The following is a 13460-nucleotide window of genomic DNA, read 5'->3' on the forward strand; positions in this document are numbered from 1 at the left end:
TAGCTCCTGTAGAGATACCTACTTTGGCCACACCGACGATATCCACGCCTACCCTGTTTACAGTACCATCATACCCGACACCTGCTCCAGCGCAGCCTACGTGTATTCGGGACCACCGCCACTTGGACCTACAGGACACCGCTGGCACTGTATCTCCAAAGGCTCATGAGCAATGCTCCACATCCGTACTTTTTCCCACCGTACTCCAATTGCCACCACGCTTGTTCCCAGGCAGTTCACCGACGGCTTATGCTCCCAGATATATGAGCACCGGAGTTCCTCCTCCGGTTTATTCCGCGGTACCACCGGTAGTATCCGCCAGTTCCTGCGGCCGTCCCGACACAGCTCATCGATATTGTCGCCGCACGAGCTAGGATTCCAGCATGGCCGAGTCGATGAAGACTCGTTTCACTCTTTTCCAAGATCTCGATCCGAGTATGGCTCGCATGGATAGAGACTATGGAGATTTTCTATATGGCTTGCTCGAGTGGGAGAAAGCAGTGGCCGCTACCATTTACGGATGAAGCTAATGCCCGTGGGTTACTCGTTTCTATTATCAGAGCGTCACATGGACCCGAGTTCGAGAGGCTTTTGAGAGCCGCTTTTCCATCCCTATCGATGTCTCACGATTTTATGAGTCCGAGGCGAATAACCGCCGGACCGAGTATAATACGTAATTCCTTGGTTGGCTCGCTTTTGTCGAGTTAGTCATGGAGGACGTAACTCGCATGATGCGCTTTATACAGGATTGACGGTTATCTCGCATGTACTTCTTCGGATTAGGATTTCATCCTACTCGATGCATTGAATCGAGCTTTGATGATAGAGTTAGCTCAGACATATCCGGACAGAAAAGAAAGCATACGGTCGACATCGAGCGTGTCCAGCAGACACAGTGACAGGACAGCCAGTAGTCGCAGACGGTCGTCGAGTACTTCGGGCGCCTCGAGGCCTCGTAAATCGTGACGGTCTTCGTGACGCCCCGATTTTCTCAGAGAATCGCAACCACCTTCCTGATACTCATTGTTTGGATGTGGATCCAGAGATCACCTCACCCCGCCTTGCTCTGGGATAGTCGCTTGCTTTATTGCAACCGCCGGCACCAGAGCGAGATTGTCGGTGAAGGCTCAGACACCGGCTCCGGAGGGTCAGTCGAGGGACAGCCTAGTCATCGTAGGCATATCGAGGAGGGCGAAGCCCAATCTTCACAGCGTCGGCAGGGAGTAGCCTCCGCAGCATTTGGCATGCTTGGATAGGAGTACTCCAGTGCTTTTGTAGCACCCCGTTTTGCTCCAGGACCTTATTATCCGACTCGGGCGATGTCGAGACTCGATTCTGCCACCGACAAGACGCCATCATCCTCTCGCCTTATCGCACATAGTCCAAGGCGGTGCTTACGCCTACCGGCAAGATTACCACCTCCTCCTCCGCAGAGCCGGTCGTGTTCATGCTATTACCAGAGGACGCGGGCCGACGGATCCGTTTTCCGCAGTACGATTTCCATTTATGCATTTACTGCTGATATTTTGATTGATACTGGTAGTTCGCACTCTTTTATATCCCGTACCTTTATGCGGGAGATTGGTAGATTACCTACTGTTAGGTTGCGGCGATTGACTGTCTCCCTACCGTCCGGTGATACTTTAGACGTCACCCAGGAGATCAGAGGTTGCCCGTTAGACTTTGGCAACATGATACTTACGGTAGATCTTCTAGTATTGGAGATGGTCGAGTTTGATATCATTCTTGGTATGGATTGGCTATCAGTATATCATGCTACCGTTGATTGCCAGACGAGGGTGGTCACCTTCCGGCCTCCGAACCAACCCTCGTGGAGTTTCACTGGCATTAGAGACGACGGCATCTCGATTATTTCGGCGATTCAGGCGCAGAAGCTGCTGTCTCACGACTGTCATGGTTTTCTGTTGTCGTTGATCAGTACTGAGGACAGTAGTAGTTCGCAGCTCTCCGACGTTCCTGTTGTCCGGGAGTACCCAGATGTATTTCCAGAGGAGCTGCCAGGTTTGCCTCCTAGAAGGCCAGTGGAGTTCGCTATTGAGCTGATTCCGGGAACCGCGCCGACATCGAAAGCTCCGTATCGTATGGCACCAAAAGAGTTGAACGAGCTGAAGGTTCAACTCCAGGAGCTTTTAGACAGAGGATTCATTCGCCCTAGTGTTTCACCATGGGGTTCTCCAGTTCTATTTGTCAAGAAGAATGAGGTTGTGTATTGACTACAGGCAGCTGAATGCAGTTACCGTCAGAAATAAATATCCATTACCGCGGATCGATGATTTGTTTGATCAGCTCAGGGGTACATCAGTGTATTCTAAGATTGATCTGCGATCCGGATATCATCAGTTGAGAGTCAGAGATTCTGATATCCAGAAGACAGCATTCCGTACCAGATATGGTCATTATGAGTTTTTGGTAATGCCATTTGGGCTTACCAATGCTCCAGCGGTGTTTATGGACTTGATGAACCGCATTTTTCTAGAGTATCTGGATCAGTTTGTTATCGTTTTCATTGATGACATATTGGTCTACTCTCGTTCCGAGGAGGAGCATGCACAGCATCTTCGCACAGTCTTGGAGATTCTTCGACGACATCAGCTGTACGCGAAGTTCAGCAAGTGTGCATTCTGGCTATCCTCAGTCGATTTTCTGGGACACGTGGTTTCTAGCAGAGGTATTTCAGTTGATCCTCAGAAGATCGAGGCTGTCACCGGTTGGGAGCAGCCGAAGTCAGTTCAGGAGATCCGCAGTTTTCTGGGATTGGCCGGATATTATCGACGTTTTGTCGAGGGCTTCTCGCGTATTGCTATGCCGTTGACACGTCTTACCAGGAAAGGCGTGAAGTTCATATGGTCCGAGGATTGCGAGACCAGCTTCCAGGAATTGAAGCGGAGATTAGTGTCGGCTCCAGTTTTGGTTTTACCTTCTGGAGAGGATGGATTTGTACTTTACACCGACGCGTCTCTACAGGGTTTGGGTGCTGTTCTGATGCAGCACGGCAGAGTAGTCTCTTATGCTTCTCGTCAGTTGAAGGAGCATGAGAAGAACTACCCAGTTCATGATTTGGAGTTAGCTGCCATCATCTTTGCTCTGAAGCTTTGGCGTCATCATTTATACGGTATCACATTTGAGATTCTCACTGATCATAAGAGTCTCAAATACATTTTCACTCAGAAGGAGCTTAATCTCCGACAGAGGAGATGGATGGAGTTCCTGAAGGACTACGATTGTACCATTAGCTACCACCGGGAAAGCTAATGTGGTTGCAGATGCACTAGAGGAAGTCCAGAGGACTTTGGCTAGTCACCGGACTTGATCCACGGACTTGATTCGAGCTTTCTCGAGTTAGATCTTGAGGCGAGGACCGACAGCAGGTATTCTGGTTACCATGGTTGCTCAGTCGTCGATCAGGACGAGGATCCGAGAGGCACAGGCTAGTGATCAGCATTTGCAGTTTATTAGCAGTCAGATAGCTTCCGGGCAGCAGACCGAATTTACACGAGACGAGGAGGGTATCATATACTTCCGAGGCAGATTATGCGTACCTCAGTCTCATCCGGTCGGTTCTCGATTTGCGATCCATCCAGGCGGGACCCGTATGTATCGAGACTTGAGACGTTCCTATTGGTGGAACGGTATAAAGAAAGACATCGCGGATTTCGTAGCTAGATGTCTTGTCTGTCAGCAGGTGAAGGCTGAACACCAGAGACCTGCAGGATTACTTCAGCGGATTCCTATTCCTGAGTGGAAGTGGGATCACATTACCATGGACTTTGTGGTAGGGTTGCCGAGGACATGACGAGGCCATGACGCGATTTGGGTAATCGTTGATCGATTAACCAAATCAGCGCACTTCTTAGCGATTCGGAGGACTGATCCCCTGGATCGATTGGCAGATCTGTATTGCCGAGAGATTATCAGACTACATGGTGTTCCATTGAGTATCATTTCGGATAGAGATCTACGGTTCACGTCTCGTTTCTGGCAGAGTCTGCAGCAGGCCTTGGGCACATAGCTCCGTTTCAGTACAGCTTTCCATCCGCAGACAGATGGACAGTCAGAGCGGACCATTCAGACTTTAGAGGACCTGCTGAGGTCATGTGTTATGGATTTCGGAGGCAGTTGGGAGGACCATCTGCCGTTAGTAGAGTTTGCCTACAACAACAGCTTCCATTCGGCTATCCAGATGGCACCGTTTGAGGCGTTGTATGGTAGACCTTGTCGGACACCCGTCCTTTGGGATGAGGTTGGAGAGGCCCAGTTGTTGGGACCTCATAGAGTTCAGCAGGATGCAGAGTTGGTCCGTACTATCAGACGGAGGATGTCAGAGGCGCAGGATCGCCAGAAGAGTTATGCTGATCGGAGACGCAGACCATTAGAGTTCTCTGTTGTGTATTTCGAGTTTCACCCACGAAAGGGGTGAAGAGATTTGGCCTCAGAGGTAAGCTAGCTCCGCGGTACATTGGTCCTTTCGAGATCTTGGAGAGGATCGGAGCAGTAGCTTACCGACTGGCACTACCACCGTCCCTGTCAGGCGTGCACGATGTATTTCATGTATCCATGCTGAGGAGATATGTACCCGACCCGACGCATGTACTGGCTGATATTCCAGTTCCAGTTCAGCCTGACATTACCTATGAGGAGGTTCCGGTACGGATTCTCGACCGGAAGGAGCGTCAGTTGCTGAACAAGACTATCCGGCTGGTTAAAGTCGGATGGCAGCATCATTCGGACGAGGAGGCTACTTGGGAGCTCGAGGATACGATCCGAGCTCGATATCCCCATCTTTTCACTTGAGGTATGTGATTTATTTACCGTTCAGCATTTATATTCTATATCTGTTGTTAGTACTTGCTGATGGTAGATACTGAAATTTGGGGACCAAATTTTTATTAGTGGGGGAGAATGTAAAATACTGGAAAAATGACGAATATTAATAAGGGAATTTTCCAGAATTTTTGGATATTTTTCAGGAATTTTTCGGAGCTCGTATGGACGAGTTAGCGGGGACCGGAACGGGGCCCAGAAAAGCCTGTTTGGGCTACCCGATTTAAGTGAGGAATTGTTCCTTTAATAAATTCTTTTATTAAATATTTCTTATTTCTTTATTCTCTCTTATATCGCCGAATCCCTTAGCCCCGATCCGCACCTCATCTCTTCCCCGACGCCGCCGACTACTCCAAGCCCTAACCGCTGCCCTCTCCGCCGCCGAAGCCTTCACCCCTCGGTGCCCTAGCCACCCGTGCGCACCCGACGCTGACGCCGAGCACCGCTCCTCCCCGCTGCGTACGGTGATCCCGACTCCTCTGTGCCGGCAACCGAGCCCTAGAGCCGACGACCACCTTGTGCCCTAGCCGACTCCTTCCCGACGCCATTGCCCTAGGTTTGGGCCACAGCTTTGCATTTCCTTTCCTCTGCCCTTTGCTGTGGAGTTTACAGCCGCCGACCACAAATTTGCATTTCATCTGCCCTTGATTCATTCAGCACCGTCGGCCACAGTTTTTCCTCAGCCTTCTCCACTGCACAGTGCTGACCACGACCTCACCTTGTGCCCTAGTGCTCTTTGCCTTTGATCAAGTCCACGGTGAGGTTTTGTTTGGTTGGAAATTTAGTAGGTGCAAGGATTTTTATTTTTGATCTGGTTTGCTTGTGGTGTGCTTTGGTCCAGCGATTCACCTGGTTGCTAGTAGCAACGATCTTGGCAGAGGATCATCAGAAGAGGGGCTGTGAGGAAGAGGTAAGGTGTAGTAATTATGTTCATGAGTACTTGGATTTAGGTTTTTGGATTTCTATCTAATGGTTTGTTTAGAGGTAAGGTGTATAAATTTGTTCTGGTATCAGGTTTGTATTTGGAAGAGTTTAAGTTGATTTAGGTTTAGACCTAAATCAAATTTTATAGTGGAACGAATTAGAGTTCTGGTAAATAAGGAATTTTCTTTAGCTATGTGATATGTATGTAGCTAAATTAAATGTGGTTATTACAGGACTGGTCGCGAGACGAGTATCTCGATATCGGATTAGACCTTTCTATTTTCGGAGGCGGGTACTTTTGACTTATGTCATTTGATATGCTTAGTAATTAAATTAACATGTTGCATTAATTGTGTTTCTTATCTGTTTCGGTTAATCACTACCCAAATCTTACATGCTTGATTGATTGATTGGTTTTGCATCTCAGGTATATTTTACCTGTTTATATGTGCTTTTAGTGGGTAGTGATATGCCATGCTTGACCATGTTCGGGACCTAGGTTTTTATATCTTCATGTACCTTTGATTCGATATGATTCGTTGACCTAGGGTGCACTTTTCTATATATATGGATTAGGTCAGGATGTTTATATGGTTATTGCCATGCATCATTTGCATGATTGCATGCTGTGCGATAGTCCGCTCCATTATTGTTGAGCACATCGCTAGTTACATGGATCTGCACACACCACCACTCATGGGTTAGTGGTCGATTCAGGATGAGTGTGTTGCAGGGACTCTGTTAGGCACCGTTGGTTCGCTCATGGGTAGTGTGACCCAACGTGTTATCCGGCAGGGATTCCTCCCCGTCTTTGAGTACCGGGAGTTGAGAGCATTGCGCTCCCCCATCTATGATTTGGGGTAGGAGGATAGGTGTACTCCGACAGCATCCCGTCCACTCGGTCACTCATCAGGAGTAGTGACGACAGAGTGCACGGTTGTCACAACCTTACCCAATCGGCCTCATTATTATGTGAGATGATCGACTGGAGTCAGGGGTGACCAGGACGCATCATTGGCATCATATGCATGATGCATTTATTGTTTGTGTTTGTGGTTGCTGCATTTATATGCTGCATATTGTTCGGATACCTATGTTTGACATGCATCAGGATTCCTATATCACTTGGCCTATTTGACGGTTAGTACAGTATTCTCCTGCTTATTTCAGATGCATTCTTATCTTTCTTATCAGAGTTCGCATGATTAGTGCTAGGTGTTGTTTCTTTACTTTGCATATCAACTGTACCTGCTGAGTGTTGGACTCACCCCGCCTCCATTGTTGTTATTTTCAGGTTGATGCTGTCAGGAGGGAGTTCCAGTCGCTAGTCCCCACTGCACGTAGTGCTACACCGCTGCTGGTTTTTGAGTTGTTTCATTTTAGCTTTTCGCTATCAGACTTTATTTTAGTTTTGTTTTGGACTTACATATGGATATTGTATGGAATCTTTCCGTTGGATGAACTTTTCGTATGATTTGGATTTACTCTACTACATGCCTGCCTGAACGGCAGAAGAGGTAAGAAAAATCGGATTTGGGCTTTACGAGTGTAGTTGAGTAGGGTTGATTTTGAATCAGAGTATTATTACTGCGTGGTTGTGTCAGCCAGAGGCTGAATATATATATATAAACTGCGTGGTGATTGATTTTTATTACTGTTATTATTCCAGCCGCCTGTGGCTGAGTATTTAGTGCTTGTAGAAAATTTTGATTGTCCGCTGTACAGGGGAGATGCTGCCGAAATTTTCTCGGACAGGGACTCTTCTGGGGGCGTGACAGATGTAATGCTGGCTGAATCATGATGATCTGGAGGGGGGTATGCTGAGATGTCTTCTATGTTGACCAAGTCGCCAAAAGTCCTTTGGTCAACGCCACTTGCAGCCAGTGACTGGGTCGTTCCGATCCCTGGTACCCCGATACTCGAGGTAGATCCAACGAGTATATAAGTAACAGACTAAGACGTATAATGATGAAATAAATGTAGAATGAGTACGGAGAACGTACCTTGGCCCAAGGGGGCACGCTCGGGTGGATCGGTGAGCTGGTCGGGACATTGCTCAAGTTGTCGTGACCCGGAAGAGTAGATGACTCTGAGCCGGATGAAGAGTTGGATCTGACGATGCGGACCCGGATACGGTGGCATGAAACCGGATGCAACCTAGGCATGTAGGTCGGGATATAACACCGGCATGCAGGTCGAGATAAGATATCGGCATGCAGGTCGGGCTATAACAACAACCCAAAGGCTGGACATAAAGCACACAGTCCGAAATACAACCACGACTCGCAGGCTAGGACACAATAACGACACAAAGGCTGGAACATGACACACGGGCTGGGGCAGGATAATAGCGCGAAGGTCGAAACACAATAAACCACAGGAAGACGAACGAAGTAGGTTCCACTAGCTCATGGAGTTAGCCGGTATTGAGCTACGAGAGATGGTGGACTTGACCCTGTAAGGCGTGAGGGCAGCTCGACAGGCTATGACCCGAGGACAGCGGTAAAGAGGGGGAGAGGAGACTGCTCCGATGGTAGAAATTATGCCGAACCTGTGCTAGGGGTACTGGCGGACGGAAACTGCTAGTCGAGGGTCGTGGAGCGATAATGGCGGTCGTTGCCGGAGCCGCGAAAGGTGCTTGGTGTCCATGGCGTTGACCTGGCTTGCAGGGTGGTTTGCGAGGCCGGCCGGCGGAAAGCGCACAGCGAGGAAGATGACAGGAGAGTGCTGGCACCAATCCCTCGACGGGCGGCTATGGACAACAGAAAAGAGGGGGCTGCCGACGTGTGGTGGTGAGCATGAGAGGTGGAGGTGGTAGCATGGTCGTTGGGAGAAGAGGGAAGAGGATGCTGTGTCGTCGTCGCGTGAGTCCATGCAGTGGCAGTGGCAGTGGCGTGAGGAGGAGAAGACGACACTGAGGCATGAGGTGGTGTCAGTTGGCGCAAGGTGGCAGTGAAGGTAGCCCTCTTGTGCATCGTCCTCCTCCTGGCGGCGAACCAAAGCCCCCTGTTTGAGACGGTGGAGAAGATCAGAAAGAGGAGAGGAGCGACAGCGACGTTGGTGGTGCGTGCATGAGATGATGGCGGCGGAGCAGGAAACCAACGAAGAAGGAAAACACAGCCTCCCTTGCTACAGTGTCTCATCAACCCCTATATATTTTTTTTTATCAAGTAGCATTTTATTTTCTGTATTTAAAAAATAACACTTAATCCCTTTTTGATTAAAGTTAAATGTGAAAAAATTTATAAAAGATAATTATGTCTTTATGTTTTTGATATTTTCTTTTTTATAATATTAAGAGAAAAAAATATATTGAATTGATGCAGAAAATAATTACATATGTATTGGGGATATACATAAAAGGACAAACAAATCTATAGAAGCATTCAGTGATGGTGTCCTTCGTCACTCACTCGTATTTGTGGTTGATATTAGTTTGTCGGTGTGTCCACTTTCGGTATTCTATAAAGCAAAGCTTGTCAACTAAGAGTTGACATTGCCTGTGTTATCCTCTTTGGCGGTCAAGTCAGTGATGAACTGAGATGTGAGACTCGCGTGCATGCATAAGAAAGTAAAAGAAATCGAAGAAGACGAAGAAAATTTATCTTCAAGACAAGAAAATTATACGTTCACTTATTTTAGTGGAACCTTATATAATCAAAGGACGAATCTAAAATTTTAAATTTAGGGAGAAATGAAAAGAATAATTATTATATATTGTATTCGAAGGTTGTGTAATCGGGGCGATAAAAATATACATTTTAAATTACTTAATTTTATTTTATTCATATAATTAAGTATTATATTCTTATATATTATTAGAAGTTACATACAATTTATTAATTTTAATTAGCACATGTTAAAATAATAATTAGGACTTTAAATTATCTAGAATTAGTTCAAATATCAATAAAGTAATCGAAATAAAGATAAATTATCAATAAATTTAATATAAATTTTTCATCTTAAAATTATTAAAAAAATAATAAAAAAAGAGGATATAATTATCTTTTATAAAAATTTTCACATTTGATTTTGGTGAGGTTAAATATTATTTTTAAAATATAAGGGATAAAATACTACTTGTCTTATATTTCTTAAACAACTTAATTCAGCAAATTCTAAAATAGCTTGATCGATCGTTATATTTACTAGTCAACTTAATTTAGCATTATATTTTTTTTTAAAAAAAAAACTTAATTCAGTGGACTTGACCATAAAAACTTAACCGTGGACTTGACCATAAAACAACTCTCGCTCTTCCATTTCCCTGCTCTCATCCTCAATTCCTCATCATGTATCCCTCCAAGCAAGAGCCCTACTACGATGCCCCGCCGCCGCCGACTACCAACCCCTACTACAGCGTCCCACCGCCGTCGACAGGCGTCCCGGTGACCGCCCCACCGGGCACTTTCCAAGTCCAAGGTCATCATCAGCCGACGATCGGTCCGTGGTCCACCGGCCTCTGCGACTGCTGCGCCAACCCCAGCAACTGTACATCTACTTCCCACTTCTCTCTAATCGCCGCACCTATCGTTCGATCCCATCCTTTCTCGACCAATTTGGACTGTTTTTCTTAACTTGCAGGCTGCATCACCTGCCTCTGCCCCTGCGTCACGTTCGGCCAAATCGCCGAGATCGTCGACAGAGGATCCACCTGTAATCATCACCTCCAACCATGATCTACACATCTGTATGCTTCAATTATACTAATTAACTAACTAACTAACTAATTTACAGCGTGCGGGGCGAGTGGCGCGTTGTACGCGCTGCTAATGTTCCTGACGGGCTGCTCCTGCTTGTACTCCTGCTGCTACCGCAGCAAGCTGCGAGCGCAGTTCGGGCTGCGCGAGGCTCCCTGCAACGACTGCCTCGTCCACTGCTGCTGCTGCGAGTGCTGCTCTCTCTGCCAGATGTACCGCGAGCTCAGCCGCCGCGGCTTCGACATGAGCATAGGCACAAATCATAATTAATTTTTCATATTCAATTAATCAATCTATCGATGAGATTAGATTGATATATCGATCGATTTGTGGTGCAGGTTGGCATGGGAACATGGAAAGGCAGGGGCACATGGCGACCATGCCACCGCCGGCCCAAGGCATGACCCGCTGAATGTGTCGGTGTGGAGCTTAGTGCTTGCTTGTTAGTTTCACTTTGCTACGTCTCCTTCCTTCTGTGTCCAGGGGTACCGAGTGGCATCAATAATACACTAGTCGATTATCAATTGGCATGGTTGGTAATTGAGATGCATTTGTTAGTTAGGGGATGTAAAGCGCGTCTCGTATTTTTATTATCGTTAAAAATGATGTTATATATATTATTAGCGGTGCCCATCTCATTTTTCATCTTTAAAATATTTTTATTTTAATATTTTAATGACAATTTTGACTAAAATTATTATAACTATAAAATACTTTGATAAAATAGTGCATGGTCACGAGAGCAAGACGTTCTTTGGTGTAAAAACGTGTGTTTTTTGCTCGCTTTTGAAGTCCTGTGAAAGAGGTCGGCACTCATGAAGGATTTATTTCCCCAACAACCTACTTTCTTTTCTAAGTAAAGGTCTCACCTTTGCGTGTGCGACCTTTTGTCAATTTATTTATTCGGAGAAGAAAAATTATGAATGAGCATATAGATGATAAAATATAGGAAGAGATATATTCAAATATATTAAATTTTAATTATAAGATAACATTCTATATTTTAATCAACGTATTATTTAAAAAAAATATAATAAAAAGGATTTTGAAGGATAGACTCAACTGTAAAGGTACGAATGATAATTGACACCTCCCCACCGATAGAGACATGCAATAATTTTGCATGGTTGTCTTTGCGGTGGCAATCAAACGGGGGACAGCGATTTAGCTTTATTTGATTTGTTTTTTTTTTCTTTTTTTTTTCCTGTGTTTCGTTTGGTGGAAACTAAATGACATATTTACCGAGAAGAACGGCCTGGAGATCAAATAATAATTGAACTACTGGATTCAATTATTTCCTAGAAGTGAAAATATCTAAAGACACCTACTAGTTCTATTTTCGCTCTCTTATCAGTTCATGCGTATAAATAGATCTTTCAATAAAAATGAATTGACATTCAGACTTCTGAGAGAATTATATATAGTTACACTTAAACGAAGAGTTACATTCGTATTCATCCATCATTTGTTATCCATCATTTTTTATTAGGTATAATAGTTAGGTTGACTTTTGAACTGATAAAATTAAGAAGTATATCTTTCTTGACATGACAATTGATATATCTAGGATAATTCTTCTTTAGGTGATCTTTATTTTTACAAAAAAATAAGTTGGGTCTAGATCTTACTTTTACATCTTCTACCCTAAAGTCCCGATCACTACAAGTTGTATATCCATGCTTTACTCCTTTTTGTTCTTGTTCAAATACTGAGATGAGGATGTAAAATGAACACTATGAGATATGTTATGCTTTAATCTCTCTTCATTCTATAGAGTTATGAGTTCATTCAGTGTCTATTTTTCCTTTTGAGTATTATAGCTAATATGGAAAGGAGTGAATTGCGTAGGTAGAGAGATTACGATGAGATTCATAAGTATGCTTTTAGACATTTCCATTTTAGTATCCTAAGCATTGTAATCAAGTTCGACATCCCCATGATATACTCCCTAATATTGCTTTTCACATTATAATGCATGGACACTAACTTCGTGAGAAGTGTAGCGGTCTCAACCTTTTTGTTTGAGGTAAATCAGTATGTTAACTCCTTAACGAAGGTTTTGACATCTTCATTCTCAATTATTAAACCCATAATTGAATTCTAGAATCAACATCTTTATGAGCATAATTGGAGTCGCATCACCCAGTGGTCAGAGTTGTGTTGCTCGGTCGTCGAAGCAGTGCCACTCGATCGTCAGAGTCACGTCGTGGAGTCGCAGGAATGTCTTTGGAGCAGCGCGCAAGAAAGCAATTGCGAATCAAAGTTGTGTTTTTGTCTCTTGGTTGAATGTTGCTTATATAGGCTGTTCCGGGCGCATAGATCCCTTCAGGGCGCTTGGACTGTGACGTCAGCCCGTTCAATTAGCGTACTCCAACCTGGTGAAGGGATAAACTTTGGCATTCTGGGCGCTCGGACTAAGTTTGGGCGCCCGGATCCCTTCCGAGCACCCGGACCAGTCTTTTTCCAACACTTTATTTCCTGCAAAATAAAGATAGTCCATGCAATAACTAATATCTAGAATATGAGTTTTACTATGAATTTGACAGCCTTGGACTTTCCGATTCTAACTTTGAGTTTTGCTGAAAATTTAGGTCGAACCGACACTTACTGTTCCATACTCGGGGGAACGCGTCCTCAGCTACTCCTTTCAAGAGAGTTTACCTTTTGCCAGATCGGTTCTCCAGACCGTCTGGACTGTTGCTCAGCGTCCGAGACTTCAGGTCTTCATATTGAACACCCACTCCATGGCCCGTCCAGGCTTCTACCTAGTCCACCAGGATTTTCACTTAGAATCCTCGACTCTAGGATTTCGCTCAAAATGTTCGACCCACCAAGACTTCACCTTGCCCCCGGAAGGAATGCGTTGCAGAGTTCGATTGTAATATCTTGGCAAGGACCATTACATCTCCAGAACTCGGGTGTAGTGCTAAATATGCAATAGTTCACGTTACAGGGTCTAATTGTAACGTCTCAGCAAGGACCGTTACATTT

General features: G+C 45.2%; 1 protein-coding gene across 1 annotated transcript; it reads left to right on the forward strand.

Annotated features, from left to right (window-relative positions):
* The first annotated feature begins 10012 nt into the window (after nucleotides 1-10012).
* Nucleotides 10013-11089, forward strand: LOC121995550 (cell number regulator 2-like). The gene is made up of 4 exons (XM_042549270.1): nucleotides 10013-10260; nucleotides 10354-10425; nucleotides 10507-10722; nucleotides 10808-11089. The coding sequence occupies exons 1-4, from the start codon at nucleotides 10062-10064 to the stop codon at nucleotides 10879-10881; spliced, it is 561 nt and encodes a 186-aa protein (XP_042405204.1). The 5' UTR covers nucleotides 10013-10061; the 3' UTR covers nucleotides 10882-11089.
* The last annotated feature ends 2371 nt before the right edge of the window (nucleotides 11090-13460 follow it).

This window comes from Zingiber officinale, chromosome 6A (genome assembly GCF_018446385.1).
Source record: "Zingiber officinale cultivar Zhangliang chromosome 6A, Zo_v1.1, whole genome shotgun sequence".
Lineage (NCBI taxonomy): Eukaryota > Viridiplantae > Streptophyta > Magnoliopsida > Zingiberales > Zingiberaceae > Zingiber > Zingiber officinale.